The sequence below is a fragment of the Periplaneta americana genome, chromosome 3 (genome assembly GCF_040183065.1).
Source record: "Periplaneta americana isolate PAMFEO1 chromosome 3, P.americana_PAMFEO1_priV1, whole genome shotgun sequence".
Classification (NCBI taxonomy): Eukaryota; Metazoa; Arthropoda; class Insecta; order Blattodea; family Blattidae; genus Periplaneta; species Periplaneta americana.
Genome location: NC_091119.1, coordinates 32,057,906 through 32,081,310, shown reverse-complemented (window position 1 = coordinate 32,081,310; position 23,405 = coordinate 32,057,906). Strand labels below are relative to the sequence as shown.

The window sequence follows — 23,405 nt, the reverse complement described above, 5'->3', positions numbered from 1 at the left end:
GAATGCATGAAATGTTGCAAAGAGATAAGATTTGTTTTAATTACAAATGTCTTTTGTATCTCTGTTAGTAATATAGAGTGGCGCATGAAATGTTGAACCATTTGTTGTCAATATTACAGCCATACTGTTAGAGTGAGATGCTTCAAACTTCGCTCAAAGAAATGCAATGATTTGTGAAAAGTCCTCTACGGTTCAGGACAGATCTGTTTGTAAGATGGCTGAAAAGAAATGGCTTACTGTCAAAGAGCAAAATTGACAATATTTATGCGAAAATGAAGAGAGATTTTTACACAGATACAGTTCCGTGAACATTTTCATACAATGTAGGCTACCACTAAAAACACTATGTATAGATTATTGCGACAATAAACACCAAAGGGACAGCATTAGAACTGAAATGCCAGTGCACTTTACAAGTTCGGCCACTGAAAAACTGAAATATTACATACTTGTTCAATATTTTATGCACCACCATGCATGTACATGTTTTATAAGCCACTCTATATGTGTAGTAATTTGTACAGATGATGATTAAATATATGTATTAGAGTTTAAACATTTTTCTTTCGAAACATCTGAAGATTGTCAATTTTCTTTTACTATTGAACTTACAGGCCAGCTTAATGAGTGTTGCACATACCCCAATGGATATCAGTAGATACGAAGAACTTTGGAACTGTGGAGTATCCGGCCCCCCACCTTTGGTTGAACTAGCTATGGCCCAGCCTGCAGTTAACTATGAGTTACTTCACCTCCATTACCAACTTGCAATGGCACTGCATATGTTGGCATTTTTTAGCATGCGGTTCCCAAAACCCATCTCATCTCTTTTTGATAATGTGGTATGTTTATTACATAAGTTTTCTTGGAATTAAAACTGTTACTTGACTTTGAATTTAAGTTATATATTTTAGATATTATTGAAACATTTTCTTTCTGTTAAAGAAACCCATTTGTAAAGTGTTCTTATATATTTCGAAGAGTTGAATTTCAAGCATCTTATATGCAGACTTTGTGTTCTGGAATTATTTTCTCGGTTTCTGCAAGCAGAAGCTGGAATAGTAACTTAGCTTCTTGCATTCTTATTTAAGGCAAATGTATCAGGATATACAGGGTGATTCACGAGGATTTACCGCCACTTACGGAGCTTATTTCCAAAGACTTTCTGAGCAAAAAATGTCCTATAAATATGTGTCCTAATCTCAATATTTTCAGAGTTACACTAATTTGAAGTTAAGTAATTGATTAACTAGCGGACTGACTCGTGTTAATTATGTAAGTCTGTGCGGCTTACAGCTGTTTCTGTGTTTCATCACACCATCCTCAGAACCTACTAGATCTCGACGTCATCTCGAACTTCTCTGCCTGTTATGTGAGTGCATTTGATTGTTGAAAGGTGTTGAAAAGTGGAGTCGAATAGTGTGTGTGTACTGAAATTGATCTGTGTGTTGAGAATTTGATCGGGGTGTGTTTTAGTGTGTTTGTATATTTCGAATTGATCTAGTGTGTTAAGTTTTAGGTTCTTGGGTTGTATGTGTAGGATTTCCATGTCCGCATTTATGTACAAACACACTAAAACACACCCCGATCAAATTCTCAACACACAGATCAATTTCAATACACACACATTATTCGACTCCACTTTTCAACACCTTTCAACAATCAAACGCACCCACATAACAGGCAGAGAAGTTCGAGATGATGCCGAGATCTAGTAGGCTCTGAGGATGGTGTGATGAAACACCGAAGCAGCTGTAAGCCGCACAGACTTACATAATTAACACCAGTCAGTCCACTAGTTAATCAATTACTTATATTCAAGTGTTAAAAGTAGTGTACGCAAGATTCAAAATGAATTTGAAGTTGTTAGTAAAATACCTTTTTTCTTTAGTTTTAAAGGTAAAAGAATATTATAAATAGAGAATGAACTATTCAAAAGTATTATTTCTTTAATTGCCTAGTGTTCTGAAGCTAAACATGTATTGTTAATTGCTTTGTGCAGATTTTGTTTTTCAAATTTTAACCAAAAATTATATCATTTATCACGAAAATTGTTACAAATCATACGACTTCAGAAACTTGATTCTTTACAGTTTAATTCTGCATCCTAATGTATAGTCTTAAAGAATTTACAAGGGTGGCGTGATTTGTAACAATTGTAATTGTGTACTTAAAAATCGAAAAAAAATTCTGTACGAAGCAACTCTGGAATTCACAACACATTTTTAGCTTCAGAATACTAGCTAATTAAAGAAAAGATGCTCCTGAATAGTTCATTCTTAATTTGTAATATTCTTTTACTGTTATAACTAAAGAATAATGGCATTTTACAAACAACTTCAAATTAATGTAACTCTGAAAATATTGAGATTAGGACACGTGTTTATATGACATTTTTTGTTCAGAATGTCTTCGGAAATAAGCGGTAAATCCTCGTGAATTACTCTGTATATACTGAAATTTTATATATATTTTAACTAAAAATCATCCAAAGATAACTATGTACCATAGTCCTTTGAAGTAATATACCGTATTTCCTCGCATTATTTGTTCACTTCTTTAACCATTTTCGGCCATTGAAAAATTGGGATGCGTAAAATACGCAGATTTTTTTTATTGAAGGGCTTGGTCTATGCTTTTTAGTGTGATTAAGAGTATGGTAAGTTGTGTTAATATTTTATTTCAGTTTTATAGCACCAAAAAGTTTTCACAGTCTTTATTTAACAATTACGGTATTAAATTTGTTGTAATCATAATGAATGTATTGTATGTGCTATATCTATTCAATAGCTTTATAATTAATGAGATCATAGTAAGTAGTAGTAATGCGCCCTTGATGCAACTTTATGTTGCAATGCCAATTGCTCAACTATCTATTAAAAGCAATAAAATCAATACGTACAGAAAGGAAAACTCATACTGTATTTAATGTTGATATGTAAAATACCCGACGAGAAAACAAAATCCAAAATAATCGTAAGAAAATTAGGGTGCGCAAAATACACAGAGGTGTAAGTTACACGAGGAAATACTGTATGCAAATTATTTTCACTTATTACTCCCGTCAAAATGAATGAATATGGTGTTCATTTATGGGCCACATTCCATTTAGTCTCAGAGTAAACTCATTGGGCTCTCTACCCCCAGATATTTATTCAAGTAGATCTGATCTTCTCGTGAATGTTCAGCTGACTCCCAAGTCTGATAATTTCATACCTTTCAGATCCTGTCTAGCTGAGCTCAGAAGATGTAGCCTTACACTGGCATAGAAAATGAGCTGCGCTGTCCTTGTGTGTGCATTTCCTACAAATTTGATATCTAGTAATGGTCGTCACTTGTAAATGTTTATTAAGAGCATTCTGACTGGTCAGTAAACCAGTTACCACACTCGTTTGCTTCCTGTTGAAGAATATCATATGCTTATTTCCTATTCTGATCTCAATCAATTCATGTGTCTGATGTTATAATCCAGTACTTCCTTTCCCAGTGGAGTTGATGTAGTTAGTTTTTGTTTGCTTTGTGGGCTTATAATAGAGCTATGGTTCAATTCCGAGCACATGGAGTTCACTCACTAACCCCAAGACTAGTGAAAATTGTCATGCTTGTCACTCTCTAACATTTACGGGTGACTCAGTACTGCTGCTACATAACCTTGCCTCTAGTAGTGCTCTGCGACTTATGCCCCCGACTTCCACCTAATAAGTTCCTTCATTGGAATAGTAGAATGAGACAAGTGGCCAAGAGGCTTGGAGCTCACACACCTTTTACACACAGCCATAAGACCCTTTGCCATAAATCCGCATTCACATTGTAGTTTATCATTCCTTCCCCCCCCCCCCGCCCCCTTTCTGACTTTACTAATGATCTGACAAAAGAGGACGTTGCCTCTTCTTTTGTCAGTGCATTTCTATCTCATTTCCGAATGCCTCAGACCCCATATAAATTGTATCGTGTTTTGGAAAGCAATTGTGTTCAACATCTCTGGCATTCACATTGTTTTATTTGCTGTTAGTTCTTTCAGGGATCCTGACTGTTACAACAAATACGTGTAGTTTTTCTGAATCTTACTTTCACCCAAACCAACCATGGGATCCAAGAATTGCAGGCTCATACGTGGCCTAGGGTGATGGATTTTAAATGATGATAAAGTCTTCAATGTGGCGAGCTTCCTAATGTGGCAACATTGACGGCCCGAACATATTATTAAATAAACATAAAAATTGTGTGGATTTTCTTTATTAAAAGACATCACACAACACAAATAATAGCTTACGTTAATTTGAGGTTAGAATATTCAGTGAATATTGAAACCTAAAATTAGTGTATTATTTGTGTTGTGTGATGTATTTTAATAAGGAAAATCCACATAGTTTTTATGTTTATTCAGTTATGAGTAAGTGATAGAGAAATAAGCTTCATATGGCTGCAGTTTCAACATTTGGCACCATGAAATCAGTAGCGACTGGTGGTCAAAACAATGAGTGTGCTACAATCTCTATATCGGCCTACTGTATACACTTATATGTATTTATCTAAATTTGAGACTAGCCTAGTGATGAAATATGAAGTCCATTTGACGTTCCTTCCTACTGCAGAACTTGTCAATTACCCTGGTGTTAAACCCCTCCATCTTGGACACCATACTCTTTTCTATTGACAGTATTGCAAGAGCAGTGAGACGATCCTGGGACATAGTGTTCCTTAAAAATCGTTTTTATGCGTTTCAAGCTAGAAAAACATCTTTCTGTCTCAGCATTGGCCATTGGTGTTGTAACCAAAATATTTAACAACTTCGTTACTTCACGGAATGGATCCTGTAAATTGTTGGAGACTATGTATTGTAACAATTGAACAGACATCTATATTTTGGAAGTCAGGTTTTCCATATAGAACTCCAAGTTGTGTCTTTAACACTCTTTTGTTCAGTATAGTATAGCTGTTGACAGCAACTTCAAGTTCGCGTTCACGATAATTATACGGAAAATTCTCAAAAATGTTGCTGTTTAACAATTTTGTTGCGTCTAGGTAGCTTAAAGACTGGAAACGGTGAGTAGCTTCCAGAAGTGTACAATCACATACTTCTTTGGCTTCAATTTTCTGGGATTCCATTTTCCGTCACTTGCTAGCTGATTCAGGAGGAACCTCATAGGCCTACAGGTAGATGGCAGCAGCAGTCTGATATTTGAATTACAAAATACATTGTAAATAGTTCCGAGTTCTTCCACAAACAAGCATTCTTTCGTTATGCTTTACTTTTGCAATCTCCATGCTGTGTTGTGCTGAAGCCAAAGAGTTTGTAATACTTATTAGAGACACATACCCGTGAGTGGCAGGCAAGAAAAATGTCACAAATTGAATCGGCTAGCATCCGCCATTAAAGGGAGTGCTTGCAGCGCGAAATTCGAAAACAGTACCACAATACATTGATGTAGCATGGTGATAGACACTGTTTTAAACATCTTTTACAAAGGATGAGTCGTGATGAAATAAGCATGAATGGCAGAGGAGCGCTATATTTATTAAAGTATTATAATGATTCATCTTTGGCGAAATTCTAAAAATTAAATTAAATCACCATATACACTCGGGATAAGTATGTGAAATATCGAATAATGGCAATGTCAACATTAATTTTCAGTATTAGGCCTACTAGTATTGTTTTAAGGACATAATAATGGACATTTACTGTAATATTTAAAATTATCTATATTTCAGTCATTTCATGCAAAGGATGAGGAAGGTATATGGTGCTTAGAGAATATTTAGTGGTGCAATATGAGATCATAAAAATTCTGGAAACTGATTTAAAATATAATGAGAATAAATTTTATCATAAAACAATCTAATCATTGTGTAGTTGATGACCACCAAGTTAGAGGTCAGTACAGACTTTTTAATACAATTTGTAGCGGTAATAGTAGGCCTAGGAATAGTGGTAATAGTAGGCCTAGTAGTAGTGGTAATAATAGACCTAGTAGTAGTGGTAATAATAGGCCTTGTAGTAGTAGTAATAGGCCTAGTAGTAATGGTAATAGGAGGGCTAGTTTTGGTAGTATTAGTAGGCCTAGTAGTAGTGGTAATAGTAGGCCTAGTAGTAGTGGTAATAGTAGGCCTAGTAATAGTGGTAATAGTAGGCCTAGTAGTAGTGGTAATAATAGGATTTGTAGTAGTGGTAATAGGCCTAGTAGTAATGGTGATAGGAGGGCTAGTTTTGGTAGTATTAGTAGGCCTAGAAGCAGTGGTAATAGTAGACCTAGTAGTAGTGGTAATAGTAGACGTAGTAGTAGTGGTAATAGTAGGCCTATTAGTAGTGGTAATAGTAGGCCTAGTAGTAATGGTAATAGTAGGTGTAGTAGTAGTGCTAGTAGTAGGTCTAGTTTTTGTGGCAATAGTAGGCCTAGTAGTAGTGGCAATAGTAGGCCTAGTAGTAGTGGCAATAGTAGACCTAGTAGTAGTGGTAATAGTAGGCCTAGCAGTAGTGGTAATAGTGGGCCTAGTTTTGTGGTAATAGTAGGCCTAGTACTAGTGGTAGTAATAGGCTTAATTTTGTGGTAATAGTAGGCCTAGTAGTAGTGGTCATAGTAGACCTAGTAGTAGTGGTAATAATAGGCCTAGCTAGGTCATCAGCTATATTTTCACTAATTTCTTTGCATTTAATACAACCAAAAACTAGAAGTACATGCTGTACAAAACGGAAATTACATGATTAATTCATTTATTGTGAAACAAAACAGTTTTAGACAGATATAGTCTGCGGATTTTCTTATGCACTCTGCTATTATAATCTACTGTAATGTGATGGCACCTAACCCTTACATACATTGTTGAAATCAACCTGATTAATGTTTCTGGAAAAACTTTATCCAAGAAATATTCCGATATTCTGTAAACACATACAAAGGAGGAACTGCATTTGGAACATTCTTCCAAATATTGAGATATGCATGCTCTCCTGAGCATCCTACAATAGTAGTGGCGCAGTATTTCACCATTTTCTTATTATTTCCCTTCAAGTGTACTTATATTTATTCGTACTCCTCAATAAGCATGCACTCCCGGAGAAGCATCAACTCCCTTTAATGGCGGCCGAACAGCGGTTCAATTTTGTACGCGAAACTAGCGCCGGTGGTGTCTCTAGTTATATATTACAAACTCTTTGGCTGAAGCTGACTACAGCACTTTCCCACGTAAAAATAGCCAATCAGAGCAGTGATTTCATCTTCACACATGAGCATAAATGTCTACATTCTCATACGAAGTTCAGAGTAGCACAATGAACCCCCTGAGGCACCGAAGAGCGAAGACTAAACACTCGATAATGCGTCATGAATATAACCACGGGAAATTGTTAAATGACGGATCAGATACTATGATATTACAAAAACATTATTTGGGCAAAAATTATCAGTGTGCTGTAGCACCGTAGCACATAGGGACGGGCCGCCCCTGCATGAAATACGAACATTTTTTTGTATGTAAGTACCAGTATTTATTCAATGTATCTGGAACTAGCCTGGTCCCTTTGGTGCCGGATAAGAGGGGTTCTACTGTGATTTTGTTTCAGATTGTAAAGGCAACTTTGCATAAGAACTTCCCAGTGTAAATGAAATTCTTAACTATAAATGTTTAATCCGTATTAAAATAATAATTTCAACTAATGTCATGCATTACACTACAGACCGGTAACTTATCTGACATGACAGTAAAGGTAACACAACACAAACACAAGACAATCAGACTCACCCAGTCCCTTTAGAAGAAAGTTAAGTTTCCTCCTGTGTCTGGTAGTGAGTATGAGCAAGAATTAATTTTGTAGTAATCTTGTGATTGGAATTAATTTTTCTTGATTGAAAAGCTTGAATACAAGAAAATTAGCTGTCAATAGGAACTGTTATATGTAACAGAGAATAGCTTTTAAAAATTGCATAAAACCTGTTTTTGAGTAGCCTTCTTTATCATGCTTGATGATTATAGGTAATGCTAGTTCTTTTGCTACTGATGTTACCCCTCCTGTTCTATAAATACTAGTTACGTTCCACGTACCAAATCTCATAACCTTATTCCTTTGCTGTGGTCGTGCCAGAGAATCAGTCTCTTTCTGAGGCTTATTGTATGGTTTTGTAACAAGCTGTTTTTTATGGTGATGGGTTGTTAGCTCTTCACCCAACCCCCAAGCTGGAGGACCACCCCTTATTGGCTGTCTATGACTGTTTATTCAATATATTCACAGCTACCCTCCGTATCTGGAGGCCGTCTCCTCTATATGCATCCTGAGGATGCGCCATGCCGTGGTGATAGGGACCCACAATACATGGACCTAAAATAGGACCTAAAATGCCTAAATGAACCATACATGCCTTAAACCTATATTTGTGCCGGAAAAGCACCTTTTTAGTATTTTGTATATATTTAAAATAAAAATTCCAGTACTAAAAATGAAGAAATACCAGTAACTACAAAAATGCTATTCAAAATATTAAAAAGATTATTATTTTACACACATACACTGGTCTGGCAAGTTCGTCCCATATTGGTCTTAGAAGGGGAAAGAAGAAGATTTTATCTAATTTCCTGGAATCGGAGTTCATTTGGAAAAGTCCATCTAGCATAGAAGGGGTGGTAGGTTGTTCATGTTAGGCAAGAGGTTACAAATTATTTTTCACGTCAGTGCACCCCTGTTATGCGAAATGAAACTGACCAATCAGGAATGAGTCTCTCTTTCACTGATAGTTGAGTCTTCAGTTCAGTAGCGTTCATTATCAGCACCAGTTCTTTTTACTTAAATTCTACCTAAACAGGAATATATTTTACTGAAATTAAAATTATTAATTTTTAATTTTATATAAACTCCTAAAAGTCCTAAATTAGATTTTATAAAGTCTTAAATCTCTCGTTTTAGCACATAGAAATCTGTTCCCTTTCTGTCTCTATCAAAGTTCCTGGAATTGGAAATCGACAAAGAATTGCATATACTATTATGTAATAACAAAAGAAAGTAACACAGTAAATTATCCTGTTACTTTTCATGATTAGTACAATAATCTTAATAAAATGTAGTGAGTATACCTATATATATGTATGCATTTTTATTTTCAGGGTCAGGCAGCTTTATTTGCAGACTTAACGTCACAACCTCAGCTCCCCAGCCATAACCCTGACCCAACTCTTGTCATTTATCGAACACAGTTCCTGTCTAGAGTTATTAGTGGCGCCATACAAATGATACAGTTGGTGGAATGGGATGAAAATAGTCAAGATGATAAGGTATTTATAACTTCGAATAATTGTGTAGCATTTTATAAAACCACACTCACATTGTACAGACTCAAAAACAAAATTTGGTCACCTGAATTTTCCAAATTTCAGTTATAACATACTGCACATACTCAGTAAATTCAAGTGGCCCAAATTTTGTTTCTGGGTTTGTACAGTAAACTCCAAATATTCGAACATGGACTATGTGTTTTTAAATGTCATATTAAGAATTCAGATAAGTTCGTAAATTATAATATGTTGTTGTTGTTATCTAATGCCGGGCTTTGGCAACGAAGCCATTAGCGTTCTTGCTCTCCAATATTTCTCTGTGGTGGATCCATCAGGTAGAACTTCGCAGGTTATGAGATGATCTTCAGTCATTTCTTTTTCTTTGTTGCATAGAGGGCAATTTGGATTTGTGTAAATTCCTATTTTATTCAAGTGTTTGGCCAAATAATCGTGTTCTGTAAGCAGTCTGAATTTTGCTACTGCAGATTTACGTGGGATTTCTGGAATAATTTCTGTTTTTTTATTAAAATGCTCCATTTTTTTATCTAATTAGCATAAGTGTAACCGTTTTTTAAGTGGGCACCAATTTTTTGTTTGTAATGGTGGTTACATCACCCACTCACGTAAACCCCAAGTATGACTGGAGGGCCACACCTGTCGTTGGTTAATGGGTCCATCGGACTTGGCTGGGAGGAGTTTTAGAGTCCACCGACCTTTCTCATAAGCACCACTTGTGGAACATTTCTATGCCATGGCAGGCCAGCGTAAGAGATGAAATAGCATTTCCTCTATTTCTGATGTTGTGGTTATACCGCCAATACTCGGTCCCCAGAGCCTCATCTGTAAAAGCAGGTTGCACCACGAGCAGGTTGAAGTTGGGTTTTGGATAGGAGAGGTTATGGAATGCACTTCACTGTCCCTTGCAACCTAAATTATAATATCAAATAATCTATGTTGAATATCAAATAGTTTGTTTAATTTTCAGTCTATCACTTATCAGGTATGGAAGCAGAAATGAATTCTGTTACATCAATTACAATATATTAAAATTATGCATCACGAATATTTTCGACTTTTTCAAGTAAGTCATCTTCAGGTGATGTGATTTGCTGACAAATACAATTGAACATAGGTGAAAAGATACAATGATAAAAACACATATAAAACACATGTAAAATTTAACCTTGCTTGCTCTTTTTAAAAATGATTATAAATCATGGCGTCAACCATAGTATTGAATTAAAACATTCAGATAAAAACAATCAAAATGAATATGGTTGTGATTAGGAGAAATATATTTAAATGGCAAACAGTGTGCCAATGTTGAAGAATTAAAATTGTTAAAAAATTATTTAAAACTACATAGGCCAAACCAAAAGAAATTTCCTCACTAGGTTTAAAGAACATAAATCGAATTTCTTTAACAATAGAAATAAATCAAAATTTGCCACACATCTAATTGATACCGGCCATGAACTTAATAATAATAATAGCCATAAAACATTGAAAATATTGAAAACAGTGAATAACCCACACCTTAATAGTACAGCTGAGGAATATTTCATAGTAAAAAACTATAACTGTAACATACAATTATTAGCATACGATTATTAGCAAAATAATAAATAAATAAATAAAAAATAAATTGCTCAACGAACAGATCCCAAATTTACATAACCCACTGTATCGTATTACAGAATAACTGCTCATTGAGTAGTTTAGCCAGTCACTTCCTCCCCCCAAACTCTGTTCATATAAAAATCACTAGCTCAGTCATCCATGTAACACCACGATGAGAAGGCTGCAACTTCTGAAAGCTCCTGCTACACACTTTTCGTGAGTATTAATTTTAAAGCATTTTCATGCTTTAATACTTAATTCCATCTAAATTATTAAAATTTCTTTTTGATTAATTTTTTCAGATATTAATGCCACTTATTGCGGTGAGAGACTGAGAATATAACTTTACATTTACTTCTTACAGAATTCCATCAGGTTGAACTTTGTATTATAAATGAACAAGCCTCAGGCCTTTAGTTTTAAATAATTTTTAAACAATTTTAATTCTTCAACACTGGCACACTGTTTGCCATTTAAATATATTTCTCCTAATCGCAGCCATATTCATTTTGATTGTTTTTATCTGAATGTTTTAATTCAATACTATGGTTGACGCCATGATCTATAATCATTCTTAAAAAGAGCAAGCAAGGTTAAATTTTACATGTGTTTTTATCATTGTATCTTTTCACCTATATTCAATTGTATTTGTCAGCAAATCACATGACCTGAAGATGACTTACTTGAAAAGTCGAAAATATTCGTGATGCATAATTTTAATATATTGTAATTTTATTTCAACTCAACAATAGGATTTTATTCTTCCAACAATAATTATTTTCTACAATTCACCTTAAACGCTGTCGTCAACAATAGGATTTTCACTCAACACCGTATTCGTTATAGCACTCCACTGACGACAATGACAATTTACTTGGACTATTACGAACAACAATGAACTGTTAATCTTAACTAATATTTACAAAGAACTATTTACAAATCAGAACTATCAGTTCTCAGTTCACAGTTCTTCTAGCTCAGTCACTCGAGTTCACAGTATCTCGAACCACAGACCTTCAGAGACAGTTCACTGTACTCGAACTCAGGTCCCTCCAACTGTGGTCCACTGCACTCGAACTCAGGCCTTCGGATGCTGACGCAGTTGCGGACGCACACTCGAGTCGAACTCCGGTACACAAGACTGGCTTGCTCTGTTCGCTGGCTTACTGACTGAACTAATCATGAATGACACACACACTCCTTCGCGTCCGTAATTTATAACCACAGCAACGTAACCGAGAGACTTCGAATTCGCAATTTTTCCACTTCGACGGGCTTCTGGAAGAGTCGGGAAGGTCCGTTCCCCCTTCACTCCGTAAGCAGCTGCGCGCGCGATCTCCCCTCGTCGTGTGGGCCCTTTCCCCTCTCTCCGCCGCGCGCCGTTCCTCAGTGCTCCGTGAAGCCCGCGCGATATGCTCTCTCATGGGACGCTGGTCGTGAGTTCGAATCTCACATCGCTGTCACAATATTGTAATTGATGTAACAGAATTCATTTCTGCTTCCATATCTGATAAGTGATAGACTGAAAATTAAACAAACTATTTGATATTATAATGGACTATGTGGCTTGTGGTTTATTTATGTGTTTATCTGGGGTTTTTCTGCATCCTGTCTTTCGCTGTGTGTGAATTCGACTGTTAAGGAAAGTCGAGATTTTTAATGGATTGCTGAACTTGCAGTCACAATGGCACAGTTTAAGAGCTACTACAGTTTTAGTGATACAGCCAATTTCTTGTCTTGTGGATATTTATGTGTATAACATAATGGGAAAATAGAAAAAAATTTGCATTGTGTCTCAACTACTTCATGTATTTGTATTTTTCATGTATATGTGCTACTCTTCATTATTGTTTACTCATATAATAATTTAGATCTATCTGTGCTTCAGTGACTGGTCATGATAATATCTTTGAAAAATATTGGAGTGCAAGAGGTCAAATGACTTTATTGTCAAACGCCTGGCATTAGAAAACAACAACATAATTTAGATCTTTCTGTAAACAGAGTGATTCAGTCAGCAATCTACTGTCACATGGCATATGTGCTGTTGATAGGCAAGCCAATACATGATGAAGGATGGGTGGAATGGAGAAAAATTCTCTCCGACACCGGAATTTGAACTGTTCTCCTTTTCACCCATCCTTCATCATATGATGACGCAGAATTTCTGCATGGAAATATCACATGTACTTCGGTACATCATAATAATATGATATGCGAAAATAATCACTTTGTGATTTAAGACGGCACTCATTCCATCGGATCCCGGCCACTTAGTCACTCGTAATGAGTGCACCTCTGCACATTACTGTGTTGGACATTGTGCCACAGTGCATGAGGGTTGGTCACTAGAGGGAACCCAAGAGGTGGAACTTAAACTGAGAGGATTCAGTCCAGCATTGGAATGGGAATCCGGTGTGGCTTAGTGGATAGAGCATCAGCATGTAGAGCTGAAAACCTGGGTTCAAAACCCTGTGCCGGAGAGAATTTATCTGTTCCACCCATCCTTTATCATATAATGACGCAGAATTTCTGCATGGAAATATCATATGTACCTCGGTACATCGTAATAGCCAGTACATGCTGACAATAAAAGTCTCTCATTCTTATTAATGTGATGCAACAGCAATGTAATGTAATGTTGCCTATTTTGCAATATTATCGACTTTCTCGTTTCCAGGTATACCACAATGACTAGGTATCCATTGAAATGTTGCTTCTTTAAAATATTTTTTGTAGGTGACAAGACTGGATGCAAGACTTGCTGTCCAGTGGATCAGCAAGTGCTATAACCTTGCATCTGTGTGGCAAGTTAGTAGCGACAGTTTGCGGAGATATCAAATATGTGAGCTGTATTCAAATGGATTTGATCGCCTGGCAGAAGAGGTAAGTTTACATCATTTTCACAGTCTGTAATTCAGCAAGTTCATCTTAACATAACATCAGAGCAGGTCTGTATAACTATAACAACTGGAAAATCGAAACATTACAAGATTGGTGTATCAGTCATTACTCACCATACTCTAATATCATTATCATCATCGTCAAATCGTATGCCATAATGCCAGTTTTCTTTAAATTTTTACTTGTGTTTTGATGGATGGTCCACTTAGGAATTTTACTTGAACGTTCTTTTTGAGATCTCATCAATTGTACCTTACAATTCTTCTCATAAATATAATTTTACAAGCTGTTTTACTTTCATTGCCCTTCAGGGTCGATGTTTCATTGCCATTCCACAGTACAGATCATGATGAGATTGTGTTGGTAATACCTTGTATTCTGTTGTATCGTTCAGCTTTTTTGTGGTAAATTGTTTAGTTTATTACAGTCAGAATTTTCTAAAAATGTTGAGAGGCAATTTGTATGACATGTAGTAACGTACTTATTTCGTACTTCTTAACACGTGTGTCCAGCTATAAATTGATTACATGATGTCCACTATAAATCAAATATGCAGTTTTCTAGAGCTGTGGATTGGTGAGAATTTCATATAGAAGGTAGTGTTTCATTGTTTCCTGCAGTTTTTGGTTGATGTTATTACAGTGAAGTATGATGTGTTCTATTATTTATTTTTCTGTTAAATATTTTTTACATAGTGGTGAGTCTGATAATTTAAAATGGTGCAGGTAAGCTTCCGTAACAAGATGTTCAATTCTAGCCCATGCAGCAAATGTTTGTATGTCTGGGAATATCACTGTAGATATTAATATGGTTGGGTTGTTTCAAAATTTTCTATGTAGTAAAGTAGATTCGGAGAGATTTCACTCAACATACGACAATGTTTTAACAAAGGAACCAATTTAAAAGGGCAAAATGTGGCTACAATGGCAATGTTTTCGTTTGAGGACTAATTGAGGACCGTTTTTGCAAAACTTGCTAACTGAAAAAACTAAATTTTACAGGAGAGACAAAACATTATAATAAGCAAGTTTTGCTGTATCTCTCATTTATAGCAGAAAGCAAGTTTTGAAAAAACGATCATACTCTGACACACTAAAATGAAGAGAAATAACCTAATTTTACTAAGACGCCTTGAACATCATGTAGAGGCCTGCCTTATGTTAACGAATCCATCAAAATCTCAATTTTGCAAATTCTGCAGTTAGCAAGTTTTGCAAAAACGGTCCTCAATTGTGTGTATAGTGTAAGTGTGGGCTGTCTTCTTGGTTTTGTAAAGAACATTCGAAATAACCTCGCTTTTTTACGAAAGAAGCATCACTTTTTAAAAAAAGACTACTTCTTTTTCAAAAAATAATAACATACATAATGTATAATATATAACAACTTACCAGTTCATGCACTTTGTTTTTAAAAAAATAATACTCCTTTTTCAGAAAATAATAACATACAGAATGTATAATATATAACAGCTTACCAGTTCATGCACTTTGTTTCTATAGTGTATCTCAAATTTCAGGGATGTCCAAGAAAGTAAGTCTGTAACAGTTCACAATCTACTCTTAACTTCGAATAGCATATAGCTGTGTGGATAATGCCATGCCATGCGAGTCTTATTACATTCTGTTTTATTTTAATTTTACTTTGTCATATTTTTGTTTTTATTGTTATTTTTTATTCTAAACGATTTGACGAATTTTGTTCATATTCAGTATCTACAAGTTAATTTATCCTGGAATGAATGCACATGAAATGTAATAATTTTAAGTAAATAATTAATAGATCCTTGTTTGAAATCAAAAATGCAAAATAGCTATGAATTCGAAATTGATTTTATATTGGTATTGTTGACATTTGGATAACATGTTTATTTTGTGCCACACTGTTATTCATGAATGAAGTTACAAATCCGTGTTAATGATATTCCCTTTAATACTCATGTTTTGCACTTACTTTTTCTAGGTGTTTCCACTTCCAGGGTCGTATGCCCCTTAATTCTACGAAAGCTATTATTGATTGATTATGATTATTTTGAATTTCAGGTAATGCCTGCAGTGCAGGATCCATCTCTGGTAGCTTCCCAGTTGTTACTTATAGTTGGACAGAGGTTGCGGCAAATTGTTATAAATTCTCCAGACATGCGTAGCAAAATGTCACATCTTAGTCCATCACTTTCTACTTGGCTGGACAGTTTGGTATGTAATTACTGGAAATTCTACTAACCATTTACTCTTAGACCTATGAAAGATTAAATTCCATATAGACATTGATTTTGTACTCCTCAACATTTACCTGAAATACGAGGGCTAACTGGAAAAAAGTTTACATGCAGTGTAGTGTAATGAACAGTAATGAATTTCTGGAAACATATCACAGACTCAGACAGAGTTATACAGGGACATCATTTTATTTTTACTAACATTTTTAATATTAACTTGGCTATACCTATGGATCAACGCCTTTTGCTACCCCTTCCACGACTAGAGTTCGATGATACTGGCGTAATATATAAACAAATCACTTTACTAGGTATAGGAGGGAAGAAAAGTAGTTCATCCATTTACGTAAACTAGGAAATATCGCGTTTTTGAGTTTGATTATTTTCATTAGGTTTTTGTTTAATCAAAATACAGTACAGTATTAACAATGATTGTTTTTACTCACGAACTGAGCTGTCCATGTGGACGTATTCATTATGCAGTGTATATTATACTGTCTACAGCACATTAGCGTACAATATAAAGAATGAAGTTAAATTGAAAAATAATCATAATATGGATATTTAAACACATTTTTTAAAATGGTGGCCGTTCATTTCGATACAGGCTTCAGTTCTAATGTGCATATTATCGCACTATAGACTATTGTACCTAATCCCAATTACCAGTTTCGTCCTTCGTACTAGTAACTCATGTTGAAATAATTCTGTACCTACACTATAAAAGAGTACCTCATGTACTGTGAATTCAATCTTCACTTCTGCCCGATCCGAAAAGATAAAATTACTCAGACATACTGTCTACTGTCCGTCCAAGTGGTTATGTCGTAGGGTCGTAGAAAGGGAAGAAATCACATGACAGTTAATTACTTAACGAGGCCCTTTTATTTAAGTTATTTTAAATAGTAGTATAATATTAGGTAGACGTCTAATTCCTAACAGAAATTAATGTTCTCAGAAAAGAGCTAAGACAGCCCAGCCACTAGCTGGTGAATAAAAGCTGGTGGGGGAAACCGGGATACGACGTAGGCAAATGGACGGCAGTACCTGTGCGAAAATGATTCAATATTGAAAGCTTTTCGTCACTGGAAAACGCGAACATATTTTTGGAACGTACTGTTTACTCTGTAAGGTTACTATGACTGTATATGCGATCTTGGATCTGTGTGGAGATGTCCCTGTAGATAGGCTACTTTTCCACACTGCATGAAATCATATTATTCATCCCCAATGCATAAAAGCAGAGTCAACGTAATGTAGTGTAATATCTTTATTGTCATTAAGCTCCATACAGGCAATAGACAGTGTCAAACTTAAATACAGATATACACTTACATACTACAAAACAATATACCTACTACATATTTTCAACCTTCATATTTAAAAATTCGTCAGTGGGATAGAATGTACTTATAACTAACCATTTATACAGTCTTGTTTTAAAACATTTAAAATTCAAGTTTTTAACATCTTCTGGCTGTCTTTGAACTATGATAAAAACATATTATACTACTGAATATTAAAAACTCATAATTACACATTCATGTTTTTCAAATCTGAAAACTCATCAATTGTATAAAAAGGATTTAAAATTAGCCATTTATGAATTCTTGATTTAAATGCAACAGTATTTAATAATTTAAGTTCATTTATTCATTTATTCATAGTGTTCTGCCCAAGGACAGATCTTTCACTGCAAACCCAGCATTCTCCAGCTTTTCCTACTTTCTGTCTTCCTCTTAGTCTCTGCATATATTAGGCAGTTTATTGTACATACTAGGTTCAAAAAGTTCCCGGAATTTGCTAGCATCATAGAAACAACGTACCTTAAACACTATTCTACAGCATTCCCTTCAAAATAGTTGCCTTCCGCAACAACACACTTTTGCCAACGCGTGTAGAGTTCCTGGAAGCAGGCCTGGAAGCCATTTTGTGAAACCCGTCTTAGTGCTCTCGTCGCGTTTGCGATAACCTCTTCAGCATTGAATCTCCGTCCTTTCAGATGACTTTTCAGACGGGGAAACAGAAAGTAATCAGGTGGTGAGAGATCAGGAGAGTATGGTGGGTGATCCAAAGCAGTTATGTTGTGCCTGGCAAGAAAATTCTTTACAATAATTGCGCGATGAGCAGGTGCATTGTCATGGATAAGGAACCAGTTGTTTTCTACCCACTTTTCTGGACGTTTCCTTCTCACTGCGTCCCAGAGGCGACGGAGGGTTTCTACGTACAATTCTTTCGTTACAGTACGACCTTCTGGAATGAACTCATGGTGCATGAGACCCTGAGAGTCGAAGAAAACTTCCAACATAACTTTGCTTTAAGTGTGCTTAAATGCGACAGGCTCATGTCAGTAGATTTACTGGCATGTGAAAGAACTCCTGCGGGACAAAATTCCAGCACATCCGGCGATGCTGATATAACCTCTGCAGTTGCGAGCGTCGTTAAATAAAACATAACATTTAAAATAACTTTGCCTTTGGAAGTGTCCCTAGGAAATTTTTGCTTCCGAGGAGATGTTTTCGATTTCCACTCAGATGACTGTCGTTTAGGGACTGGGTCGTACAAGTAGCACCAGTTTCATTTTGTTTAAGAAATCACCATCTTCATCAGCCATAGTGATCATGTCCCCAGCAAAACACAGAACTTGATGTTTGTACTTTGCTCTGTGGACATAATTACAAAATGCGACGAACAAACAAAACACTATGATAAACAATTGCCTACAACTCAAAACCAATAATTGCCATTATCAGCAAACTTTAAGGAAATGACATCATGAATGTTACCAACAAAACAAATGTATAATATCCCTTGTTATATATTAATACGAAAAATGGTAGTAAAATTCCGGGAACTTTTTGAACCTAGTAGTATAATTTTGATGCAAGATAGCAGTGACTATTTTGAGTCTTATTCAATCTGAATATGGAAGGCCAACTTTATTCCTAAACCTTGCCTGACAACTGTGTTGGTCACTTCTTAGACTTAAATGATCTAAGGAATCTCAAGCTCTGAAGCTTGTACTTTCACGATGCATGTTTTGCTCTTGACGATACCAACTGTAATAACTGATACCTGGATGAATGAATGAATGAATGAATTAATGAATGAATGAATGAACGAACGAACAAACCAATCATTGAATCAATGAATCTATGGATGAATGAATCAATGAGTCGATTGACTGATTGATTGATTTTTTTTAAATTTAAATTATTTATTTATTTAAATTTAAATATATACAGAATACAGAATATAATTACAACAAGAGAAATAGAAATAAAATAATACAATCAATATAAAAAAAAAGGAGATACAGTAATATTAACAAAATTTGAGGACCGAATGAGCAGTGCTCGTGCTTGGTCACAGTTCAGATATATTATTAATATAAGAAGAATATAGAAAATAAAATAAAATAGGAAATAAAATTAAAATTACAGCGGGAATGATTGATTGATTGATTGATTGATTGATTGATTGAATGTAGTGAGAGAGGAAGAATGATACCGGTAATTAAATGATATGCCTACATGATGATAATCGCGTCCTTGCAAGGGCTTTTGGAACTTCTGCATGGCTCAATGTGGTCTGCCTTTGCCATCCACCCACAAAGAGTGAGAAGCAACTCAAATATTCGTTAAACTGAATCTGAGAAACTCCGCGAAATGGAAGAGCTTTTCAAACTGACTATAGCGCCAGGCGTTCACTAGCAATATATAATTTCTATTTTTCGTAACCGGTTGTGCACGACTCTAATGTATACCTTAAGTTTCAAATTAGAGTGTGTTAATACAGTAGCATGAAGCTTTAAAATTCAGTTTTCTCAAAACTTTCAATTTTGAGTTGTTTCCTTTTTGAACTGATCTGGTCGAAATTCTAGTCCATTTGTTAAGAATACAATAGGTAATTAACCTCCAGCAGTCGAGTTCATGAGTCCTTTTTTATTACTATTATTGTAATAACTGGATGGTTTGCACTTTCCTTGTCTTAAATTGTTTAACAGAATGAAGAGAACCTGAAAAGCAATGGAAGTCCCGACTTGACTGACCTGGCACAGCTACTTGCCCTTACCTTGCAACATCTGCCAGAGGATCATCAGGAGTATCATCTTGCTTTGCAAATGGTGGAAACAGTGCAAGCATTCATAAGTGCTAGCAAGAACAAGCCTGTCACGTGACCCATGTCCGAATAGTAATATAAAGATTGATCATGGCTGTGTGACGTATCTGCAAGCAAAGACACGAGAATGATTGTAATTGTTGATTTTTGATTGTTTAGTGTTTAGCTTGTGATTTTTTTTTTTTTTTTTTTTTTTTTTAATTTTTATTAAATTGTTGATGAAGGAAACTTGAAACAGTGAAGCTAGCAGGAGGTGCCACCTTTCGAAGCTCTTAGTTCACCCCGACATATTAAAATGATTTAGACATAGGCCTGTTACTGATTCTCTTAATCTGAAGACGAACTATCTCGTATTATTTCGCTAAGTTTCACGGTACTGGTAGCTTAAGAAATTGGATGCTGTATTTACGCGTGTATTTTTTGCACTCTTTTAATGAAAACAAAATTGTTTTGAAATAGGAATGAGTAAATTAAGTAAGAAATAAAAAAAATCTTACATGACATTAAAATAATACAAATGATTATTATTATTATTATTATTTTTTTTTTTTTTCTTAATCCAATGCCACCAGGTTGTCTTTTCGACATTTCTGGTCTTCTCTCCTGGCCGTGGCTTAGTTGTAACCCACTTCTGAAGTTGGGGCGCCTGGAAGGTGGAGTTACATTACCCCGATGATGTGATAGGATGATTATGATAATGTGGTGCCAGGAGAGGTCTTAAATCTAAACTTAACCTAAATTCCAGACCATGGACGAACATAGGAATAATCAATCCCCTCTAAGGAAAAATTCCTGTGCTCTAACCGGGAATCGAATCCGGGACCTCATGAACTATAGCCAGAAGCTCTGACCACTAGACCATGAGGCTGGTCGTATTATTATTATTATTATTATTATTATTATTATTATTATTATTGTTGTTATCATCAACATCATCATCATATACAAAAAATCCCTCGTATCCAGTACCAAAATAACTGGCAATACCAAAACAAGGGCACTTTTGGCTAGACCAAAGAAAAAAAAAAAGTCATTCATACGAAAGGGATGAGTTGGACGAAGATGTGAGTGGTTTTTGTGGATTGCACATGCCGCATATTTTTTACTCTTTACATTGTTCATGCGTGAAAACATAGACAGAAAACCCCATTATGTCCCTGAAGATCGGTAAGCTGTCACTTGGGCCTTGCAAACAATTCACAGAGACAATATCTTTAAATTTACTACTTGAACTCACCCATTCAAAGGAGTGTTGGACGAGTCTAAATAGGAAAGTGTGAAATTCTCTGTTCCTGCAGTTCATAAAAGTTTCATTCGAGTGATAGATATAGAGATATGTTAAAGAGGTTCAAATCATCGAACACTACTTCATCTTCATAGTTGCGACGTTGGCTACACTGCTCTTCACATCACATGGCCGCTATTTAAAATTGTCATAAGGTTACGAAAACAATTAGTATTTTTTACGCTATTTTGCATTACAATAAATTATGAACTGATGAATGTACATTACCGTATTCAGTACTAAAAATAGACATTGTACATATTTCAAAACTTTATTTTTAAATACCTATATGAAAATTACTAAATTTGAACATGGAAAAAATGTTTGTGCAGAAGTATGTCTTTACATAACCTATAAACGCGTATTTTCCAATTATCCGGCAAAATCAGTTATCCAGCACTGGCTTTGTCCCACAATTGCCAGATACGAGGAATTCTGTACTTTTATGCTTGATTAGTCAAATGGTCCTTCTAGTACAAGTATAATGAAATATGCCTCTGAAATTATTTTCCTTTCTCCAGAAAAATTATAGTTTTGTTGGTTACATCTTTATTCCTGGGAGGTTTTCGACTGGACATTGCTAAAAATGCGAAAACTACACGAGTAAATACGGTATTAAATATTTGTCCTCTTGCCCTTACACTGTTTGTTTCTGTATATAATTTTTTTAATTTTGTATCAAGATGTTTGCATCTTTGTGAGTCAGTACAACAACATAACCTCTGAGTCTTTCATTTTTAAATTAAAGAAATTATTAGGGCCTATTTTGAAGTAGCTATTATTTTAAGTAAAATTTTCTTCGAAGAACTGACTTGATGTATTGTAAATTAAAACCAATCCTTGCCATAAATGACGCCTGTATTGTTTGAGTGAAATGTTCAATAAAGTGAGGGTTGGTCATCTGTTGTAGTCTAATAGTTAATATAATTGACGTCACACAGGCCTATACAGTTCCTGAGTTCAGATCTGACAAAGAACAATGATTTTTTTTTCTTTCTTAGCATGATTTCCTTTGAAAGAAAAGGAACCAGGAGTCTGTTATCGTAGATTTACCTTATCCAAAAAAAAAAAAAAAAAAAAAAAAAATACTGTCACTTGAGGCAAAATTACAAACCAACTGTATTTGTCCCATGAACTTTCCTTTTTCATAGAATTCTCTGTAAGCAAGTGTTTGTCAGTTGAGATTCCAGATATCTCTATTTCTCATTAAACCTTGGGGACCTCTGGCAAACAAAACAGGAAATAAAGTAGAAACTTTAAGGGTGGACATAAAATCTAATAGTTTGCAGTGTTTCAGGGACTGAATAATAAACAGAGCTTCAAAATAATATTTAAAAAATCAGGGAAAGTTCGTTAAGATTAAAGGTTGGTCCATGATAAACCAGGAACGAGAACCAGAACGAAAATGAGAAGCAAAGAACGTGAATGTGAAGATTTTTTATTCACAATAAAACCAGAACAGAAACGGCTATGCATAATGATATGTATGTCAAGAACGATATGTAAAGTTTATATTATGTATTCTGATGTTATTTGTGCATACTTGACCATTGGCATTCTCTCATGAGTACAAACGAGGGAACATAAACATATACCTGTTTTTTTTAAAGATAGGACGTGACAGGAGCGTTGCGATCGGAAAAACAACTGAATGTCTGATAGGCCTGTTGCTATGGTAACAACGGTTGAATTGCCAAACTTACATTTCCCACGTGGCGAGTGCTTAATAGCTCTCTTGGCGACATTTATTGTGCACACAATGTTAGCATTGGTACATTTCGTCTTTGATTCTCTGTCGATTTTTGTATTGTTTTCTTACCTTCGCGTCAATTCTTAATGAATGTTTTAACATCAGCCATCTTAACGACAATTGCTAACTTCCATCAGTTGGCAGCGTGGTAGTCCATATTGGCAACATAGCACTGTAGTTACAAACTCGGCCGCTTAAATGTCATTATTATTATTATTATTATTATTATTATTATTATTATTATT

At 35.2% G+C, this 23,405-nt stretch overlaps 1 protein-coding gene across 1 annotated transcript in view; it reads left to right on the top strand.

The window, feature by feature from the left end:
* Positions 1 to 20,333, top strand: part of Rab3-GAP (Rab3 GTPase activating protein) — a 78,925-nt gene extending 58,592 nt beyond the window's left edge. The window contains exons 21-25 of the mRNA XM_069820244.1: positions 615 to 842; positions 9,097 to 9,264; positions 13,624 to 13,770; positions 15,828 to 15,980; positions 20,010 to 20,333. Coding sequence (XP_069676345.1) covers positions 615 to 842; positions 9,097 to 9,264; positions 13,624 to 13,770; positions 15,828 to 15,980; positions 20,010 to 20,183 — 870 coding nt within the window. The 3' untranslated portion in view covers positions 20,184 to 20,333. The remainder of the gene's footprint in view (positions 1 to 614; positions 843 to 9,096; positions 9,265 to 13,623; positions 13,771 to 15,827; positions 15,981 to 20,009) is intronic.
* Positions 20,334 to 23,405: the final 3,072 nt, after the last annotated feature.